The sequence below is a fragment of the Phaenicophaeus curvirostris genome, chromosome 7, assembly GCF_032191515.1.
Source record: "Phaenicophaeus curvirostris isolate KB17595 chromosome 7, BPBGC_Pcur_1.0, whole genome shotgun sequence".
In the NCBI taxonomy this organism is placed as follows: Eukaryota; Metazoa; Chordata; class Aves; order Cuculiformes; family Cuculidae; genus Phaenicophaeus; species Phaenicophaeus curvirostris.
The window spans coordinates 31,349,645-31,371,816 of NC_091398.1; the positions used below are offsets into that span (position 1 = coordinate 31,349,645).

General features: G+C 38.5%; 1 protein-coding gene across 12 annotated transcripts in view; it reads left to right on the forward strand.

The window, feature by feature from the left end:
- Positions 1 to 22,172, forward strand: part of KALRN (kalirin RhoGEF kinase) — a 514,381-nt gene that overhangs the window by 225,362 nt on the left and 266,847 nt on the right. For all 12 annotated transcript variants that reach the window (XM_069861465.1, XM_069861454.1, XM_069861453.1 and 9 more), the window contains 3 exons: positions 3,166 to 3,288; positions 12,493 to 12,684; positions 19,399 to 19,530. In XM_069861465.1, the coding sequence (XP_069717566.1) occupies positions 3,166 to 3,288; positions 12,493 to 12,684; positions 19,399 to 19,530 (447 nt within the window). The remainder of the gene's footprint in view (positions 1 to 3,165; positions 3,289 to 12,492; positions 12,685 to 19,398; positions 19,531 to 22,172) is intronic.

Sequence of the window (22,172 nt, forward strand, 5' to 3'; positions counted from 1 at the left end):
TTGAGAAGTCTCTGAATGAACCAGCCCTGGAAACAAAAGCATTTCAGACAAATCCAAGCAGCACTGTGCCCAGGCTTTACTGCTTCAGGAAGTCAAGCTACTATTTCCACACAGCACTGGACTGTGCAGAGGTACCAGGTCACCTGGAATTGTTTGGGTACCTCAGATATAGTAATGCATTGTGTGAGGTAGACATGTCTGCAGTCTTGCAAAGCTCTGCTTGCTATGTAAAGCAAGAGCGATTGTGAATACTGCTTATCATTCACTAGGAGTCAAGAGCAATGAAAGTTTTCATGAACCAAAGTGCATCATTAACCCTACTGTAGTGAATCTGCATCTTTTTTATCTTTTTTTTCTCTGTACTCATTCCTAGGCATCTTGTTTTATTTTATTCCTGCTCCAAACCACATGAAACTCAAAACTCTTAATTCTCTGGACTTTCAAATGAGACTTGAGAAAAGACTCCAGACCATATTCATGGGGGATAATTTACTACAGTCATAGGCCAGCTGAAACCAAAGTAATTTTTGATGAAAAATATAATACAAAGATTCAAAGTCTAAATTGAAATTGAGTCTCTTCCAAAATCTGCTATTGTCCATGAATAGAAGTGTAAAAAAAATATACAGTTCTGGAAGATAGTACAGATCTCATCACTGGGGTCTATTGCTCAGTGTTTCTCAAAATTCCTGAAGGGTCATGCTTTTGATTGCTATTGTGTATTTCAATTGATGAAGATGGACAAAAAGATTAATCATCTTTTACATTCCTTTTTTTTTTTTAACTTGATAGTTTATTATTGTATTTTAGAAGGCAGGAGCGTGGTTTAACTTAACCTAGACTCTCATCCAACAATATCTGCATAGAATAGAAGAAGGAAATGCTCCCCATCCACAGAAAGGAGATCTCTAGTTTAAATTACTTGTCTTAAAAAGATCCTGATTCAGCTTTGCTAAGTGTAAAATATTAGATTTACTGTTTATTTTTAGTGGATTGATGCCAATTTCCTTCTCCCTGAATGTCTTTAGATTGTTTAAAACATTAAAAACTGTCCACATCAAACATACACCTCCTTACACGAAATCTGTGTTGGTTTCTCAGCAGAGATGCAAAATCTTGTCATTTGGCCATGAACTTTGCTGTTACAGACTTTATTTTTCATTATTGGCTTTGTGGCTTTTTTGTTTCTTTAAGCCTACAAGTGTGGCAAATTATTTTGTGCTTATGTGGCTTATTAAATCCTAGTAAAGTGAGAAAAAGGAATCTGATGAGAAAGGTTTAGGTATCTCTTCTGGTTATAGTAGGTTGGTTCATTCTGTTTAATTGACAATAATATTTGAAGCCCCTGGCCTCATCCTTGCAAAAATCTTGCTATTTATGTTTTCTGAAAAAAATGATGATAGTTCTGATTTTAATCAGTTCCATGGGTAAAAATGAGACGGTAACTGTGTCAATCATGTGACTTTGTGCTTTCATCATTGTAACTTGAACCAAATTTGGCCTTAAAGAGTATTCATCAGCATAAAGTACAAGCTATCATAGACTGTAGTTCTAAGTGTATTTTCATAAATAAAAGATTTAGAAGTCAGGCGTATATGGGACATCTCTGGAAGCGGGTCAGTGCAGTGTGCCTGGTGACGTTGGAATACTTGCAATGTTTATTTGCCTTTTGATGAAAGGGATATTCAATATTATTTCTGCAAATCCCCTGCTTGATGCAGTGCACTCCCGTGCTAAATCAAGTGCTCAGCACAAAATGCTGAGTTTATTACAGGAATCTCAGGTGACCCATACAGGACCTTTTCTCTGAGGAGAACTGTCTCTACAGGGAACAGACCCTGAGAAACTACAGTATCATACAGGCCTGAGCAGTGGGCTCTGAGTGTTCTTCAGTTGTCACAAGCAAAAAATTATTGTTCAGTGCTAAAGAACAAAACAACTATTGACTGGAGGACAGGTAAGTGGTACAGTAAAGATTTAGACTGATCCTTTGACTGCAACATGATTGCTTAGAAGCTGCATCACTTGCCGTTTTTTAATACCAGGGACCCTATTGACTTGGCCTCTACTGACTCTGTAATTAATTTTTCTTTCCTCACAATGAATTAGTAAATTGGCAGGTTTTTTTATTGTGAAAGCATCCTTACTAATGGACAGTTCTCCAGTTTGCTTGGATGGAGCGGAGGGAGCATGATTTGAAGGGATCGTGTAACAAAAATATTTGCAAAAAGAAATATACGAGATTGTAATGCCTGCAGAGCTGTAGAGAGGAGTAAAGAATGAAAAGTTCTCACTTTGAAAGCATTTCATGTCTAACACAACACTGAACAAGCCAAAACATAAACACAGTGTCTCCTAGCTCACTTGTTGATGGCTTATAATGAATGAATGTGCTGCAGATTGAAGCGTCACATTAACATGCTTACAAAATAAGGAATGAGTTTCGCCAGCTCTATTTAATGTATTTCGATCTGTATCTGAAATGATGAAGTATCCATTTTGTTTGGAAATACATTTGGAAGTGGCAGAAGTTGAAATGTGTACTCTTTGTAGATATTGATAAAACACATTTTTGCTTTCTTCCTCTTCATCCTGAAAACAATAAGTGCAAGATAGACTGGGGTTTGGTTTTGGAACTGGAAAAGAGCTAGGAAATATAAATGAAATCAACTGGGTATTTGGTTGTAACGTTTGGAAAGTTTATGTATAGACTAAAAATGAAAGTAGAGAGGAGAGGAGAGAAAAATCTCATCAATAATATTTATGGAATTTTTGGTCCATTTCTGGATTAAGGGTACTTACGAACTGCTGGATCTTTAGTTGATGAAGCAACCCCTGATTTTAGGTCTCTCTGCTGCCATCTTTCTCTATATGAAATTCCCATTACTTACAGGAAAAGATTATGGGATCAGCTTACAGAGGAACATGCTTTATGAATTATATTTCCTGACCTGTCATTCTGTTAATAATGAAATATGGTGATAATTTAAACGTTCCATTGCTCAACAACAGCTTATTTTGATGAGGAACATAGATGAGTGGTTTTGTCTGTGTTGCATATGCATCTGTCTCAAATCTGAATTTTTATATTTTGCACTGTCTCTTATTGTTTTCATCCCTGTCTAATGTTTTTTTACATTCTCTCTTCTGTGTGAATACTTCTAGATGTTCGACTGGATCAGTCACAACAAAGAATTGTTCCTGCAGAGTCACACGGAGATCGGTGTGAGCTACCAACATGCCCTTGACCTACAGACGCAGCACAATCACTTTGCCATGAATTCCATGGTAAGTTGAGGGCACGCTGTGATTGGGGGATCTGTGCACGTGAGTGAGGAAGGGGCAGGCACTTGAGGCCACCTCCGGTTCAGGTGGCACTATGGATCTATGAAAGGTAAGGTAAGGAAAGGAAAGTCAGGCTGGGCTGTGGCAGCAGCCTCTCTGTGGGAAGCAGAGCATCGCTCTGTCCACGTGGGCACTGATATATGATTATTTCCTCAACTTAAGAGCAGCACAGTCCCACGGAGTTTGTTTACATTTTGGAGAGCAAATACAATATTTTTTAAAGTTTTTGACGTTTCTTTGACTGGGAATTAATGACATCTGTAACTGACACCTTAATAATTTATGCTTCTCCCCCTACACCCTGCTAAGGTACTTTTCAAAACCTCAGAAAAGAGATACTAACCAAGCTGTCAGTTGTGGCCACAGTGGGATTTTGGCTTTTTCAGTAGTTAATTGGTCAGTCTTTTTCAATGCAACTCAACTTAACTTAGGTTTTAAAAAAAAGAAAACATCCTACGTGCTTTGCTCGCTTTCTTATTCTTTCCGGGCATAAATTATTTGTTCTGGAAACTGCCCTGCTTTCAGCACAGAAATGAGGACAGAATGTATTGATGTTTTGATTGTTGCACGGGGTTAGAAAAATACAGGCATACCTCCCGCTGCAATTGCACAATGCAGAGATGAGCCCTCTTTGAATACTCTGTCGACTACACACGAGCTTGCCCTGGGTAAGCCAACTCCTCTGGGTGTACCTCTTCACGCTGTGTGAAGTCAGACTATGGTTGCACTGAGGCTGAGACCTCAAAGGTGGTGGTTGATGTTTAAGTTGAGGGTGTAAGTCACTATAGAGAGCCACAACCAAACATGCCACCAAAGCGCAAGGTACTTGGGAGCAGCTGTCTGAAATGCGAAAAGCAGATCCTGACTACCTGAGGCTTTTAAAGACTTCACGCTGCTTCCGTAAGATTGCAGGTGTTAACCCCAGTATTCTGGCCAAATTCCAGATCAGGTAATTAACTGACCTAAATTCCACCCTCCGTTTCCACCTACCTAGCTATTTCTTATTAAAGCAATGTGCCTCATTAGGGCATTATGTAGCAGTGGATGTTGAGAAATGCTTGTAATGTCTATTAATGTATTTATTGTGATTGCAATTGAAAGAGCACAGATAAACAGGCTTTAGGCACCTGATTTTTAAGCTTGCTATCACTATTCCACCTAGCAAAATACAGGAAAGCATGGCCTCCACGTAACACTGCAGCTCACCAAATCCTAACAAATGAATGTGTCCAGGAGGTCAGTGCATCAAAAGTCATTTGGTTTATGAAAGATACAAAGTTGGTCATACTACTGCAGAAAACACCTTTAGAAGAATCAAACTGGAGGACCTCCTTTTATCCTTTTTGTGCTACCGCCTGATGTTATTTTCTTAAAATAACTGGGAGCTAAACTTGGAAAGAGATAATTGTTGTTAGCAGAAGATTAACGGCTGACAGGGAGGGAGCCATCTGATGCAAGAAAATTTTTTTCATGCGTTCTTCTTCCATCTGTCCTCAAGTGAACTTTTGGAAATGAAGAATGCAAGGAAGTGAGGCATTTGCAAAGATCTTGTGGGAACTTCTAGGGGCAGGGACCTCTTGGTGACTGCGCTGTGGCTTGCAGCTGTGCAATCTCACCATCTCAGTGCTGCCAAACTGTCTAATAGAGCTGCCCAGGAGAGAGATCACCTCTGCTGAGGGGAAAGAGTGTGACAGATGATGCGTTTCCTGATTCACACTTTCTCCAGTATGACACACACATATGTAGTCATATAGAAGCCCATACAGACTGCATGGATCAATCTACAAAGAAGATTGTCTCCTCCATCTCTTTAGCATAGAGAATCTATGTGGAAGGGCATGAATACTGAGTGCCTTTAACTGTTGACCTTTAAGTATGGTGAGAGATGGCACTCAATTCTACTCTAATTAATTTGACTGAAATATATGACTCTGTGGAGGAACCCTACAATATAACAAATATGTCAAACAATACGTATGTTCAGAGATAATCCTCCTTGCAGGAGTACAACTCAGAGAGATGTGCACCTGTGTGTCATTTCTGTATGCTACTTTTCTTTTAGCTTTAGTTGAACTTTTAGACCTGGAATCCCTTCTGATGTTAGGATGATGGGTTTGGATCAACATTGATTAATCCAGCAAATGGGCACAGTTAATTTAACTTAGATTTCTATTTTAAAATAATGTTTTGATAGTGCTCTCAGTAGGAACTTTTTAAGAAAATTCTTCAACAGATTTCAATTTTTGAACAGAGGTTACATAAGGAATTGTGGTATCGTTATTGACAGTATGGCAAATCATGATTAAAAAGACTATAGAAATATTCCAGGATACAGATATAGTTCAGGACTACACTTCTAATTGTCTGTCTGTCTTTCCCAATTGGCTTCCATGGTATTTATAAGAAATATCAGAGGTTTATTCAGTGCTTGAAATTCCTCATGATCAAATACGTTTCTGAAGAATTTCTGTATTGCTGAAAGGCCTGTAGTTAGGTTATGTGTCTGTATAATGGCCTTCCTAGATAGGATTTCAGTGCTATGGTTCACAGGCTGGCAAATGAGGTAAGTTTTACAGCCTGGTGATGTTTAGTTGTGGAATTAAAACAGGGCTGCTGTCTTAAAGAGGGATAAGCATCCTGTTTCTGGAATAGCAGACATGAGGTATATCAAGCTGAAAGGATATTTGGAAAGTAGTGGGAAAAGAGTAATAACCTTAAGCTACTGGTTACTTGAATCATCCTGGAGCTGCTGGTCTTATGTCAGAAAAGTCCTGCTGTAAGTAGTGATGCACTTTTTTGAAGATGGATCAGATTCTTTGCTAGAAAACTGTGGAGGGACCCTGATGTCTTCAAAAGTCAGTATTGTGAATATGAGGGGGTTAACATGCAGGAGACAACAACTTGAAGCATAAGGCTACTGAGTTGCATACTAGTCACTCCATGCATGGTAAAGCTTACTAAACACTTAGTGAAAGAGCGTCTTGTTGATAACAGAGAAAGTGGGAAAGAACCACCACAGCTAACTGTAGCTGCTTGAGGCAAGACAGAAAAGATCTGTTTTGCAAGGCATTCTGATACACAGTCTGATCGTATGTTTTTTGGTTGGTATTTTTTTTTATCCAGTTTAGTTTTCTCTAAGAAAATGTCAGTGATGTTAGAAATACATAAGCATGCAATTGGTACTGCACAACTGTCTTCATTCAACTGTCTTTATTTTTTGTAGCAACATATTGCTTCAGTTGTTCATGCTACCATTTTCTTTCTATTGGAGAATGTTGGAAAGTAGCCAGTACGTGTTATTTTATAATATTTATATTGCAATAAAAGTAGGTTTAGATCACTGCTCTAGGTGCCATACGCTTCCAAAGGAAGAAATGGTCTTTGAGTTATACAAGCAGAGGTTTGACAATAGACTACAATATTTGTATACGTAAATTACTTTTGCACATCAAGAATCTTCTTGTATTAATTTACCCACTGATAAATATTTGTGAAGATAAGAATTAGGATTAAGTAAGATGATGTAGAAGGTGTTAGACGGAAAACTATCTCTCTGGTGAATTTGCTACCAGGAGGTACTCATTTATGTTTCTAATCCAGTATTCCTCAATCTTTTCATGTAACATCCTTGCCTGTGAAAAGAAAATGGCAGAAATCCTTTCCTGTTACTGTATCAGAGAATAGGGAGGTTATTATCCTCAGATCTCTTTGTCTCAATTAGAGTATTGTGACCCACCCAAGCCTGAAAACTTTAGATTCTGAGTTTTAATAAATTAGAACATTCATATCTGATGAGACTGCAAGCTCTTTCATGCAAATACAAAACTCAAATATTTGGCTACTGTGCTTTGGGCTCAAAACATGGAGGTTGGTTCAAGAACAATGACTTTTCAAACAGAGTTAAAGGGTGCTGCATCTTTTTAATGTAAATCCTTAGGTGTCTGAGTCTCAAGGTTGAACAAGATCACCCTATATGCTTTCTCAGGGAATTTACTTTAGAACTGTGATTTTTTTGCGAGAAATTTTCTTTATAATGTAGTTCAGTCTTTTTTCATATACAATTTATTAGCCCTGGCAACTGTTGGATTGAGAATAGCTAAGATATCATTAATCTGAGTAAGAAAATAATGAAAAATTGAATCACTTTTATTGGTACTGGATTTGGGGGTTCTATATGACTTTTAGGGGTTATTTTGTTTTGTCAATACATTAAAAATAGTACTGAGAGGATATAGGGAGGAGGACAGTGTAGCTGAGAATGGTTTGATATTTTTTTTGTTTTGTTTGTTTACACTATACCTAGAGTCCTTTAAGCCTGGTTAAAATATTCTCTTCAGTCCCTCTAGAAAATACACTCTCCAAGTGTTTATTGGGTCATGCCTTTTATAAAATCCTCTTCCTGTACATCGCTATAGGCATGCTGTGACCAAAGCTGCTTCTTGGAAAAACAATTTGTTACTCTATTTTTAAAATAATAATTCTTCCTTTTAAATGAGCAACGTGGGATGTGGATAAGTCATGTGTTTGAAGTAATAAACTGTAGTGTGGTGTTTTTCTTTGAAATAACCATAGATATTTTTTTTGTGTGTGATTCATGACAGTGCTTGTTTTCACTTCGGTTTCAAAATAAATTATTTTAATCTTTATCACAGCTGTATAACATTTATACTAAAGCAATAATACTTTTCACGAAGATGACTGTTTAGCTGCAACATTTTGTGAGTAATCTCAATAATCTAGTAAATTTGTTAGAGGGAAAAAAACAGGTTTTCAGTATGACACAAAGCATAATGCTTGTAACCCTGTGCTTGGATACATGGTATATGTGCCATTTGTTCCAGCTGAAGTTTTGTATTTCCTTTGCCAGGACCTTTTTATGCCTGGATCCATTAACATCCTTAAAGAATGAGTTATCAGTTTCTGTGGGGCAAGCATAAAAATTGCAGTCCTGGCATTGCTGCTGGTCCTGCTCTCAGGGAGTTTGCTGTCTGACGTTAGATGGATATATATGTTGTCCTAAGAAAGTCGAAATGTATTTCAGACATGTTACAATTATTGTGTAAAGGCTAATGATGTCTGCTGAAAATTCCCAAAATTTATCTTAAATGAACAGTATTTTTCTCTGTGTAGGCTGAGCTAAAATGCCATCCAATATTATTCTGCAACAGGCTACATATAATTGGCCTTGTAATAGAAACTTAAAGGTCTTTAAAGATATCTCATGAGTTTATTTTGTTGCTGAAACATTCTGCTTTGGATTTATGTGTTAGGTTCATTTCACAGATGGTTTCTAAGCTCACAGTAACACGGTGCAAACTGTTTTTTAAAAAATATATTTTAAAGAAAAACTCTTCAACAATCAAATTTCACCTTCAATTAATCTGCAAAACCCTTTTCATGCAGCCCACCTTCACTGCTTGCCATCACAATATCTCAATTAGTTCTCTAGAAAATGAGATGAACACAGCCAAGTTCCTTGCAGATTTAGTGCTTCTCACTGCTCATTTTTCTTTTGTGAACATAAGGTATTCTTTTTATATGTGTATTAGAATAAAGTATTGTTCCAGCTAGAGCTGGAGGGTTTAATTGAGAGGGAAGGTCTCCTGGCATGCCTGCTAGATGATCAGGGCCAAATTAGTGTATTTTCCCCAGGAGGGATAATTCCACAGTTGAAACTCTGCTACTGTCAGTACTTGTTGCTGAGACTAAGGGCTGCTTTCCTACCAAGTGTTAGAGAGCTTAACAGTTTCTACTTACTCTGGAAGGAACAGCTATCTTACAGACATTGATGTCCAGAATCTAGGCCTTGTTTAGGTGAAAAAGTGGACTAACAATTGCTGGATAAAGATGATTAAGTACACTTGCAAGGCATTGTACAAGGCTTTCCTAAAGTGTAAAAGAAAGCCTTGATAATCATGATGCTGATGTACATGTGGGAAAACTTTTCTTTTGTTAGCGAATCAAATTATCTTAAGAAGGCAAAAATCCCCTTTTTTTGACTAAAGTTTCAAAGTTGAGATAAAGTAAATGAAAATGAGGCCTTAGGTTATATCTAAAGTAAGACTTTCTAGAGTGAGAACCTGCTAGTAATGGATTTTCCAGCATAAAGGTAAAATAAAGTCATAGACATTAGTTGCTCAATTGAATGTAATTCCTTTTAGTATAAAAAGATCTATACAAAATTGACACTGAAAAAAAAATCTCAATTCACTCAGTTTTTAGAGGTGAACAAACCAGAGGAAAATAAAGGTATAACTCTGTGAAATGTCAACACTTGAATTTTGGCAGCATAGATTTTTGTTCCATTTTACTCAGAACACCACACACTGGCAGATAAAAATGAAAAAAAGAAGCTTACAATTTTATTCTTCTTCAAGTGGAAAAGAAATGTCTTGCTTTATGTGGACTGTGGTCAGTTATATCTTTTTGTACCGAAACAATATTCCGGAGCGCCTTGAAGCCATATTGTGTTTTACCTCAATCCACAACAGAGAGTCCGTCCTTCCCCTTCTTTTCCGAAAATAGGGACACTGTGTAAGGATCCTGATATTGTAAAAGGTGTTACTTCTGGTAGGATGTGCTGTCCCGAGTTCCAGACCTTTAGCCAAGTCTTTGCTGTCTTGTTTTCCTGTGAATCCTTGGAGAAGTCTTATGGGTCCTAGACCCACTTCAATGTCTCTGTTTAACTGAGGTGGGACAAATAAAACAGAGGTAGAGTGTGTGTCTGGAACTAGGAGTTGTGTCCATTGCACTACCTTTGGGAGCTATACAGAAGAGCACATCCTATGTGATATTGCACTTGAATCCATTTATCTCTCATCAGGCAGCAGAGAAAGACGAAGAGTCTTTATTTCCTGAGCCATTTCCACTTGGTGTGCTAAGAACAGAAGTGTGAGCGTGTGACTCCCAAACTGCTCCTTGCATTCTGCTGGAAAAGCTGTGGAGTTAGTGGGCTGGCTACAGGACTAGTTAGTATTCCTCAGTGAAAAATTCTCATCTAGGAAAGTGAAATCGCGTCCCTAAAAATCCTCATCTCTGTATACAAATATAGAAAATAGTCATAGCAATATATAAATCTCCCTAACTTAAAAAACAGACCCTAAGAACACCTGGTGTATTTCAACTAATCTTACGTTTACCTTTCTGTTACTTAATACATCTTGTGTACTGTAGCTGTAGGAAACTAAGGAATTCACAGTTGTTTTGCACCATGGTCATTGCATTGTGGTGGCTGAGATAATTTGGCGGGGGGCGGGGGGGCAGAGAGGAAAGAAAAGCAAGATGTAAGTGACAATTTCTTTTACAACCTTTCTTTTCCTGCAAACGCAGCAAAGTTCTGTGTCTTCATTTAGCGCAACTCATCGAAGTTTTAGCAACTATAGTGGCACTACACTCCTTTCCACCAGAAGAGCTGACCTGAAATGTTGCAAAATGATTTTGGCTGAGGCTCCGTTGTGAAGTCTTTCTGTGAAAAAGGCTTAAATATCTAGTCTAAATTCCAGTTTTCAAACTAGAAGGAACACAAAGATGTGTTTGACTGTGGCTGGTGGTCAAAATTCCAAATCGTAATATCTTGTTTTCAGTATACTTTAAACTCCAGAATTATTTTGATTGATTTCTCTAATTGTACTGAAAGAAATGGTTTTTTTTTCTTAATAGTCATCTGATGATTTTGAGGCAAATCCAATTTTTAAGAAAAAGCTTTGTAATAAGAGGAAAAATAACCCAAAACTGGAATCTGTGTTATTTATATGACCAATGACACAGTCATGGTTCTATCGAGGACAGCGGAGTGGCTGTAAGGGCTGTGGCCACACCTTTCTTTCCTTTGACACCTACAGGTATAATAAGTGTACTTTGTAGTCATCCCACATACAATGAAGACATGCTTTGCCCTGCTTCACAACTTAGTTTGGACCTGTGCCTGCCTTGGCAGTGCTCTGTTGTGTTTCATGTTTGGATTGGTAGGTATCTTTCCACATTGTGCTCCTACTCACTATTAGGAGATCCTGCTCCAATAAACACTTCCACCTCTGATTTATTATAATATTTGCCCATGAGTAATACTGTTAAAATCATCAGGGTTGTGTCTGTCCTTGTGTGCAAGAGTCTTACCGATTCTACTCTGAAATTCTTGAAGCTCTTTTGAAATACTTTAGTGAGACAAGAAAGCAGTCGGTCAACATTAGCAAATCATCTCAGATTTCGGGATGTTCCTTTCCTCCAGTGAAGAGGAAAGAAAAAAGAAAAGTGATTACATCAAATGGCGTTCCAGAAATCTGCAAGATAGCTTTCATTTGTCTTTTGATGTTACATCTTTATAAGGCGTTGTCATAGTGGCTATTTATTTTCAGGTTTATGTTTCTATGAAGGATGAGGGTATTGTAATGCAGTTATATTGCTGTTCGCAGTTCAGGTTGAGAAAGAACTATCAGTCTACTGCTTCAAAGCTGAATAAAAATCATCATGGAAAATTCTTAGGAAAGAACAGAAAATATTACCCTTTTAGTAGGCTTTTTTGAATCCTTCTAAATTCAGAATGTAGTTAAATATCTCTGCTGGATAACAGCTTAAGATAAACTGCAGAAAAGATAACATTTTCACTAAAGAATATAATTTAATGACATTTCTATGGAAACTCTTATTTCTATAGAGTATCCTTACAAGCTCTTTTAAATTCTGTAAGAGTTTTCCATTTGTTGACACTACGTGTCTGCAAACGATTGTCTGAGAGTTCTCAAAGGATGGAAAGCAAACATTTCATTTATGAGTATGTGGATTTAGCGTCCAGAAATATGAAGTAATGCAACAGAAATACTGAGTAAGACAGAAGCAATGTGCAGACCCTAACAGGTGAGTAAATAGCTGAATTATGGCAAATTAGTTTCACATAAATAAATTCCAGGGGAGAGGGGGAGATAACAGTGTTAAATAATGACATAGATGCTCAAAAAGATTCCTGAGGGATGTATTTTTAGAGTGGAAGGTAGTATGCCTGCTATTCATGCATATTTAAGCAAGTAGTTGATTGCTTTCCCTGAACTGCTTGGCTTCACTCCAACTGATGGTGTTTGGAATGTGTAATGAAGGCAGAAGGTGGTCATGCTTCTTCCTTCTTTTTATTTATGTGTGTTTTTTAATTTTCAGAATGCCTATGTCAACATCAATCGGATCATGTCTGTTGCGTCAAGGCTTTCCGAGGCAGGCCATTATGCTTCCCAGCAAATTAAACAAATATCTAGCCAGCTGGATCAAGAGTGGAAGAGTTTTGCTGCAGCTCTGGATGAACGTAGCACGATCTTAGCCATGTCTGCTGTTTTTCACCAGAAAGCTGAACAGGTGAGCTGCTTTCGTGACTGGCAAAATGATAATGATGATGCCGCAGTTACTGCCTGATGGCTTTTGGCTTGTATCCATTGAGGTTAAAAGATTGTTCCTAGTGGACTGGTGTCTCAAAAAGAAATAAGAACATTTCTCTCAAAAGACTGGCACGTGTTCCTTGAATGGGTAAGCAAATACATTTATGACTTAGCGATGAGAAAGAATCTGATTATGACTGAAGTGCACTGGTGCAGTTACATTCTGCCTTATTTTTATGGCCTGGTATTTCCTCAGTGCTGTGAACATACTCAGGATTATTATGCTCAGGAAAACAGTATACATCCTCACTCATTTGTGTATGTAGTATGTGCTATGTGCACAGGAATATTCATACATATGACATAGACCCATACTGGCAGGCAATTTCTAAGACCTGAAGCAGATTATTGTTAATGAAATCTGTGGAATTCATACCACCACCTACTCTTGCAGTGCTCTCTATGGCCTCAAACTTTGTTAGACCTTACTAAATAGAGACTTCAGAGACAACTAGGAACATCCAAGAAAATTTTCTGTGTCCCTGAATTCTGGTTTGTGTCTTTAACAACTACCAGAAATGTTCTATATCTACAAAAGATTTTTTTACATCTAAATCAGGTCCACCTAGTGATGATGGTTCAACTTTGATCATATGTTGATTACGGTCATTTTCCAGTGACAAGCACTGATTTCTGGGCAGCTACTAGGTGAACGCGCTTCATGTTTATAAAATGACCCATGCTTCACGTGTCTGAAGAAGAAATTACAACTCAGAAGAAAGAAACTGTGCCTCATGAACCAGAATATGTGTATGGAAAAGTGTAACTCAAACAGTAAAGATTTTCTTTATTGTTTGTTTCTGAGTGTAGAATTAGAATGGATTTTTCTTTTTTTTTTTTTTTTTTTTTGTTTCTTAGTGACAACAGGCCATAGCATAGAGCAATTACTCACCCTACTGGGCACTTACTTGTGTAAGCACACTCAGTGGCTCTGATGGGACTGATGCACTATGTAGATGCCCATTACAAGTACTTTCATCTCAGTACAACAAACACTATAGTGTTTAGGTGTAGTCTTTGTGTTGATAATTGTCAGTCATCATATATTCATAAAGAAAAAAAAGAATTTATATCCAGTCTGTAGTCCCAATGAGAATGTTTAAGGTTTATTAATGACTTAGTTCATTCTTGTTTGTTTTGGTTTGGTTTGTGGGGTTTTTTTGCCTACTTTTTCTTTTTTTTTTTTCCCCAAAAGCAATCCCCTATATTTCTGGAGTGTCAATCTTGTTTGCAACTTATGAGGAGTTGCTGAGGTGTTGAACAGCATGAAAGTCAATAAAACAGAAAGCTCTATTGAACTGTCTGTGAAGCTAGAGGTGAATTTATTTTTGTCCTCCTCCTTTTTGAACTCTGCCAAAGTGGGTATTTTGCCTCAGCCCTAACTTGAAAATAAGTTACGCTGATGTCACTTCCAGATTTGAGTCTTTTTTCTTTACAATTTTATGGATGGATCTGTAAAACCTGGTCCTGCTTTGAGATCTCTTCCTAAGGAAATGATGTTTGTACTGCCTGACAGAAGTTGGTCTGTCATTATTAAGCAGACAAGAGAATTTGCTAATTGCGAGATGAAATTGCTCCTCATTTGCAATGAGAGACAATTCAGTGGTTGATAAGTGTTGATGTGAATCCTGTAAATTCAAACTGCAGCAAAAGAGGTGTGGGATTCAGCGTGTCACTTAGCCAGGAATAAAATTTTGGCCCTGTTTTAGTAACTCTGGTAGCATAAACCAATTACTTGAATGCTAATGATTTAGTCATTCAACCTCTGTATAGTATAAAAAGTGAGGTGTTTGGGATTTGGTCCATAACTTGGTCTTTTGTCCGTCATTCATTCTAAATGTGATTGATTATTTTTGACACCACCTAGAGTTTTGTTGTTTTGTTTTTATTTTTTCCTAACTCAAATCAGGACCTCATTATCTTACAATGATTAAGGCTTAAATCTCTGAAACAAAGATGCAGTAAACCCATTACTTCCTCTGTCCCAGATCAAATAATTTTTTGCTCCCTTTGCTCTGTCAGTAAGGGTAGTCTTGCTGTGGATCCGACTGTTTCTCACACAGTTTATCCCTGCTTCCCTCATACTGATCTGATATGGAGATTTTCTTTCCTTCTCCAGCACGATAAGCTGCTAAAGTCTCTTTTGTTCATTCCTTCCTATCAAGTGAAGTCCTCTGTGATGCCAAGAGGAAGCAAGTTTATTAGGACTGTATCTTTCAGCCTTTGGCACAGCCCAACCTGCAAGAAGTTGTTGGCTTGCGACAGAGATTTATGAAAAGCTCTATGATGTCTATAACATGCAAGCTGAGCAGGAAGCAGCTTGTGTTTCAAGGTCTCCTTCTAAAGACCCCACACAGAAAACTGCACAGAATACAATTTGTCTGGCTTGGAAGGATGAAAGGCTGAGTCAACCCTGCTGGGAATTGAACCTCGCATCTGTCTTCACATGCCTCAGAATCATGTTGCTTTCCTGGCTCTCATAGTAGATACATGTGGCATATTGAATTGAACTCGGCTGAATGAGTTCCTGGATCAAAGCCTTCTCACCCACCCCCTTTGTTTGTTTCTTTTTCTTCTTTTTTTTTTTTTTTTTCTGTGAGTATGTGTGTGTGTTTCCTGCATGCATGTGTCATCTTTGAATAACACAACTTGTACATACTAAACCATCATCAAGAAAAGAGCATGGAAAAGGAAAGTAGGCAAAAACAAGGAAAGAAGTGGAAGAAAGAAAAGATAAATCTTGCCAAGTTAGCCTCCAGCCTGGCTTCTTCAGTAAGCGTGTTTGATCAAAAGCCTGTAAACTAAACTCCAAACAACCAACATGTCCTGGTCAAGGTGCAACTCAGGGTATTCAGGGGAGGTGTTTCCACTGCCCCTTAATTCCACCTGCTACAAATCTTTTGGGTTTTGTGGGGTGTTTTTCTTCTATTCTATCTGTTCATCCCCCTCCTCTCCACACAGAGGTACTCTAATGCAATCTGCATCTGTATCTTCAAATATGTCTGAAGCTATTCAAAGGTGCAAGGAAGCATAGGAGAACATGCCTTATCTCACTGTGATTTCAAGAGGACTGTGCTGATTTATACCAGATGAGACTCCAGCCCACTAACTGCTGTGTGGGGGAAGCAGATATACCAGTGTCCTCCCTTTCTTGGATGTAATCTGGTAGTGTGTTAAAGTATTCATAAGATATTTGTTCTACAGATTATGTCAGAACGAACAAATTTATGTCTTCAATCAGCTGAGTGATCTCAACCAATTAAGTCTAGGTCAGGGTTTACCCTCAGAATTACACAAGAAGAATCACTATTTAAGATAGTAGGTGCTAGGTGCACATGCTAGATGTTTATGCTGATTCTCTGACAACTGACCCCTGATCATTTGTTTCATACTTCCTTACTCCCCAACAAGGAAGGCTACCAATCCCATCTCCACGTGGGTCTCTCTAAGCACATCCTGAACTCCTCTATTTGAGGAAAGGAAATGAAAAAGAGGGGAAAAGAAAAAAGGGTAGAAGAATTTGGAGAAAATGAGGAAAGAAAAAGCGAGTTAATATCTGTAAGATGCAGGGATAAGACCAACTCGACTTCTGCATTAGACAGGGAAATTCCAGAAACAGCAACAAGACATGTGCAAGAAGCCTTGAACAAAAAATTCAGGCCATTAAGAGATATAATAGATCACTGAGGAAAGTGGTTTCATCTTCTTCCCATCCTTCCCCACAACCATTCTGGAGCACAAAAGTACGCTTGAGTTCAGTTTTAATTTTTCTGGGGCCTAGGAGAACTACTCTGGTTATCCTAAAGCTTCCACACGGAGGCCTAGCAAGCGGTGAACAAGGACCGCACAAAAAATGGAGAGAAAGATATACTGCAAATGTCTGAGCTGTGTCTTTGTGCAACCACATGATACAGCATAACAGTCCCTTAGGAAATCTGTTAATAAGTGGTCTAAGAATTCATCATTACCCAACCTAATATAGAATTTGGAACTTAGGTGAATAGATTGTGAGTCAGGAGTAACTATAGGTCATTACTTTAAAGTTACTTTTGGATTGGATTAGAGGCACAAAGGTACCTAGGGACTTTTTTATTTTTTAGGAGAGATTTTTCTTAATCTTTCCTAAAGTCTTGAAAATCACAGACAGTTATTGGAGCCTGTCATTTCAAATCATACTTAAGCAGCTTTTATGTTCCCAACAGGAGCTGTTCTAGCCCACGGGCTGACTAGAAATTTAAGCAAATAATTTAAATGGTGTTGAGTATCCAATGGACAGTAACAGTTCTTGTTCCAACCTAACAGTTAGCAATTTACAACTTTAAATCTATCTTTTTTTAACTCAAATGATAATTTTGTGCTATGAATATATTTCTAGAAGGAAAGGTTAAATTTAATAAAGTTTTTGGTGCCTACCACAACGTGTAACAAAAAATAAAACTTGAAATAGCTGCTTTTCTTCTAAACACCAAGATCAATAGTCCTGTGATATGAACTAATGCTTTGTAAAAGTCCTTAAAAAAAAGCATTTGCTCTCCCTAAGTGAATCTATACACGTGATACACAGACCACTGTGCATTGTTTTACGGTATCAGACTATAAGGTTGACAGGGCATATTTCTTAAAACTCTTTAAAACAGATGATCTTGGCTGCTCCTGCTAGTGGCAGAAGTGAAATTACTGATGTAATTGTTGATGTGACATTGTCTGTATACAATAGATATTCAAAGAAAGATAGATGTGAAACAACAAGCTGGAAATGTGGTTATGTGTGTAGAATCTTCTTGAGAATTCTCTTAATTACTGTGCAAATCACAGTCTATGAATAACATGACTATAAAAGCTTGTGGTAAAACTGGTAGAACTCAGCAGTTTTGATAAGAGTCATGACAGTGTGATTCCAGCAGTAGAAATGCAGGTCTGTAAGGTGTAAAGATCTTTTGCTCACTGTTTTGACCAGGAGGTTTATGTAACAGTTCCCAAAAGGGTTGATCTAGCTCTGGGCTGCATAGGAAATAATGTGAATTCCACTATCCTAGCAGAAAATATGATGGCTTCAGTTTTATGCAAGGGTGTTTGGGGATTTCGTCTGGAGAGGTTCAACAGGTCAGGAGTCAAACCAATGCAAGAGAACCTGCCTCTGGTCTTCTAGAAAGCAGAGCTCTCTCTGGTAGATTTGTATTTTGTAGACATGAACATTTAGAAATTCATCTTTGTCACTGCATCTTTGTTCACTGAAGTGTTTACAATGCAAACACTTTATAGCCTTGATTACACAGCAGCGTGTTGAATAGTTTTACACTGCTAATAAAAAAAGGATGCTGATGCAGAGCCAGAGTTGAATTGAAATTCTTTGCTTTAAGTCTTGGAGTCCTTCATGCTGTGAGCGAGTGCTTTACTAACAAGCCACAGGTGAACACTTCAGGAGTGGATATGGCTGTGATTCTAGGGATGGAGTTGTGGCATTATGCGTTCACCCTACAGGGCACTGCATCTGTTGTATAATTAGCTGTTCTACTTTATAAATAGCTCTAAAGTATGGCAGGCAGGTTTAAGAGAAAGGTGGAGGAAGAAAAATGTATTAATAAGAAGTAATGAGGTGGTATTAGGCAGTTAGTATGGACAAAATATGAACATGTGAGCTGTGTCATTGAAGTAAGACCTGCTTAAAAGAAAATCAGAATGGGAACGTTAGAGACTAAATTCCTCTTTTCTTTTACAGAACAGGCAGTACCCAGGAGAGATTTCCCAATTTGTTCTGCCAAAGTGCATCAGCACTGCTCTGGAGGCCTTTAAGAGTGGAAAAATATTTCTTTCTATCTCTCTGCTCCCCCAAGTCATTCAGTTTCTGGTGTCTGTTAAGGCTTCCAACCAAGGTGCTAAACCATGTCAGTTGCACTGGTAATGATTTTTTCTTCATTTTCATGGATATCTACCCACCAGGAACTGGACTGAGACCAGCAGCTCATTTTGCATTGGCTCCTTAGCAGCCATCAAATGATTATGGCACATGATCACTGCTGACCGCTGCCAGAATCAAATGTGTGACCCAGGGTTTAAAGTCTTGGTATCCTATTAGTGATCCCACCGAGTTGGCCCTGGGTTGGGAACTGCTCGAATACAGTCTGTCTGCTTTTCACTGAAATTAATTTCACTATTGATTTTAATAGGAGTTTTCTGTTGCGAGGATTAGTAGTGTTAGGGACAGGTAGATGACTGAGGGAAGATTGGTGGTTGAGACAATGCCTAATACAACTGGAGCTGTGACTGTGTCCTTTTGTGATTCACACTGATGTGGTTGTTTTTTTTTTTCTAAACATGTTGCAGTCTCCCTTTTGGAATATAATGCTGCAGCCTCCTTGTATGATATGTAAAGTCTCCTAAAATGGGAGTTTTCTGAGCCTAGTTAAAGGAGCACTTGCTTTTAATCCAGAAGAAACAGAAAATATTCCTTGGGATCTAGGTGTTCATCGAGTACTGAATGTGCTGTTCCAGGGTGCCACAAAGGACTCCATTATAACAGTTACATTTTCCTCAGTCCTTGCTGCAGTCACATGTGGTACTCTACAAACCTTTCTAATGTTGAAGAGATGATGTTCTGTGTCACTCTTTCTCATTGTTCCTGGAATTGTTTCAGTTCCTTTCAGGTGTGGATGCCTGGTGCAAAATGTGCAGTGAAGGAGGCCTCCCCTCAGAAATGCAAGACCTGGAACTGGCCATCCATCATCATCAGACCCTGTATGAACAAGTAACTCAGGCTTACACAGAGGTATGTGCTTCCTAGAGGAGAATGTGAGTATCTGTTAAGCGATTCTATGATAACAGGTATTTGATTGCATTTTGGAGCACAGCTTTTCTAAATGGGGTAGGTTCTGCTTTCCATTTCTGCAACACTTTCAAAGCAGTCAGAACTAACCTCAGGCTATAGGAGGTGACTCCCAGCAGTCTGCTTGTAAGGGCACAACGGGGCAATTGGAGGGACAAACACCATACATAAATAAAATCTAGAACTAGTATTGGCACCCCAAAGATGATCTGATTCACTGCCTTTGCTGAACAGGGAACACCTTTAAGCGACCCCTAGCTTTTGTCCTATTGCTTTCTTCCTGTGAGTGAGTCCTGGCTCTAATACAGGTATGGTAATGGCAACAGAGGATGTCAAAGGCTTTTTCCTTCAATATACAAAGTCACAGAGATGTCAGATCCTCATTACAATGAATGCTGCAAAGGACTGTGCTTTAGACAGAACCATTAGGTTGGAAAAAACCCTTAAGATCATCAAGTGCCTAATGACACAGTCATAGAATCACAGAATGGTTGGGGTTAGAAGGACTGGCTAGACATCATCCAGTCCAACTCAGTCATCATCCAATCATGGTGGGATAAAAATTGTAGCTTTTTCTTTCCTTGGTTTTAGTGCAGAGTCATTGAAAATCTCTTTTTCTGTTTCTCTATATATAATTCTAAAAGATTCAGAATAGAAGGAACATTCCTTGGAATAACCATTTTATGTGGTTTTTAAATAGGATATTAATTAACATCTAATAGGATACATGGGCCTATTCTGTTCTGTTATAGATTATAACAAAGCAGTTCAGGTTCGTTGCAGGAAGCTAAGTAGAAACACCCAAAGAATCCTAGGGAGAATGTTTTTTGATCTTGGCATGGATTTAGCCATTATTATTGTTTGGATCCTTTCCTTTACTGCACTTGAGTGAGGCTCAGAAATAATGGAGGCAGATATCGAGGGCCCAGTATGCCATCCACAGCTGAGCAATCCTCTCATGAACTAAGCTGAGCTGATGGAAGAACAGTCTTCTTCCTTCCTCTGAGCACCACGTGGTGCTCTCATGTCTGCTTTGGGTAGAACAAGTGCTGGAGGGAAGAGATATGTAAGATGTATGCCTTCAGTATATCTCCCTCTTCCAAAAAGGGTTCCTCTAGGTTTCTCTAGCTGAGGTGTGTTTAAGTGTTTCTAGTGGATGAACAGCAGGAGACAAACTTGGTACACCCCTACTGAGGGCTATACTGATTTGGGTAAAGATAAGGAGGGGCAGAGGGAAAGATTTTCTCTATTCAGGCTTGACCCTGGTTGATGGTGAGAGCGTATTGTTCACCGTCACTTGATTAACTGCACTTTACTGTGTCTTCCCAGAGGCATGATATATTTGCTTTAAACACCAGGTTTTTTTCCTAGTGCAAATTGTAGCTGTTTCACAGATGGTACCATTCATCTAGTCACTTGCAAGGCTTTGGAGGTCTTTCTGATCTACTATATAGGATAGTTACAGATTTTACCTTCCCCCCTAGCTATGTACGCAGCACCCATGGAGATTATTCCACTAGCACAATAAAACCTATTTTTCGGTTCACCCAAGGTCACATAACTTCTTAGAGAAATGTTCGCATACTGCCCTTCTCCTTCCGTGAAGCCAAAACACAGGGATATCACCATATGACAGGAGTGTCTGTGTATTGTGTGAGGTGGTGAGTTAAACCTTCCCAGAGTCCAGCAGCAGCTCTGTACTTTTAAAAATAGGTGAGAAATGGTCAAATTTGCTTTGACAAGTGCAGCACTGGCACTTACACCTTACAGGGACTGCAACTCATGCTGGATCTTCTTAAAAATGCATCATGAGGCATAAATGAAGTGGGGCAACTAAGCTGCGTTATTGGTGCTTTTCTCCTTGCACAGTATATTCAAAAGATTCACATAAAAGAAATTTAGTGATTTATTTTTGCAGTTATAAGGGGAACACGGAAATGGCTGGAAGAGCACAGTAGACAGCTTCTCCATTTGAGAAGCTGCTCCTTTCCTTTGTGAGATCTCTTCATTAGTGAACTCTGAGTTCACAAACCTTCTGTGCCCATTGATTGGGAGTAATGTTCACAACAAAACCACTTTCAGAAAAGAAACTTTTTAAGCCAAAGAACTTCAGAGCTGCACAAGATATGAAACACTGGAATATGTGTGTAATCCTTGTGGATACTGAGTAACACTGGTTACCTGACTGTCACTGTGCTGCTTCCATATATTCAGTCCAGCGTGATGGGACAAGCGTGATTTGTGTTAATGATTATTAGCAGGACAATACAAACACTTAAAATATAGTGTTTGTCTCTGGCTGTCCAGAGAATCATTGGAAGGCTGTGCCCGTCAAGGAAAAAATCATAACTTGTAATCTCTGAGGCTGTTTAGACAGACAACAGGAACAAATTATCATGCTATAAATAAAAGCCTAAATCCTATAGAAGAAAACAGAGTAAGAGAGAATGCAGAGACTTGCTCGCTCTTTCCCTTACACTACAAATCTAGAATATTGTCCTGTCTCAGCTTCAAATGAAGCAGGGGCATACAAGCTGTTGCATCTGAAACAATCTTTTGGTTCTGCATTGTTCCTACCATTGAGG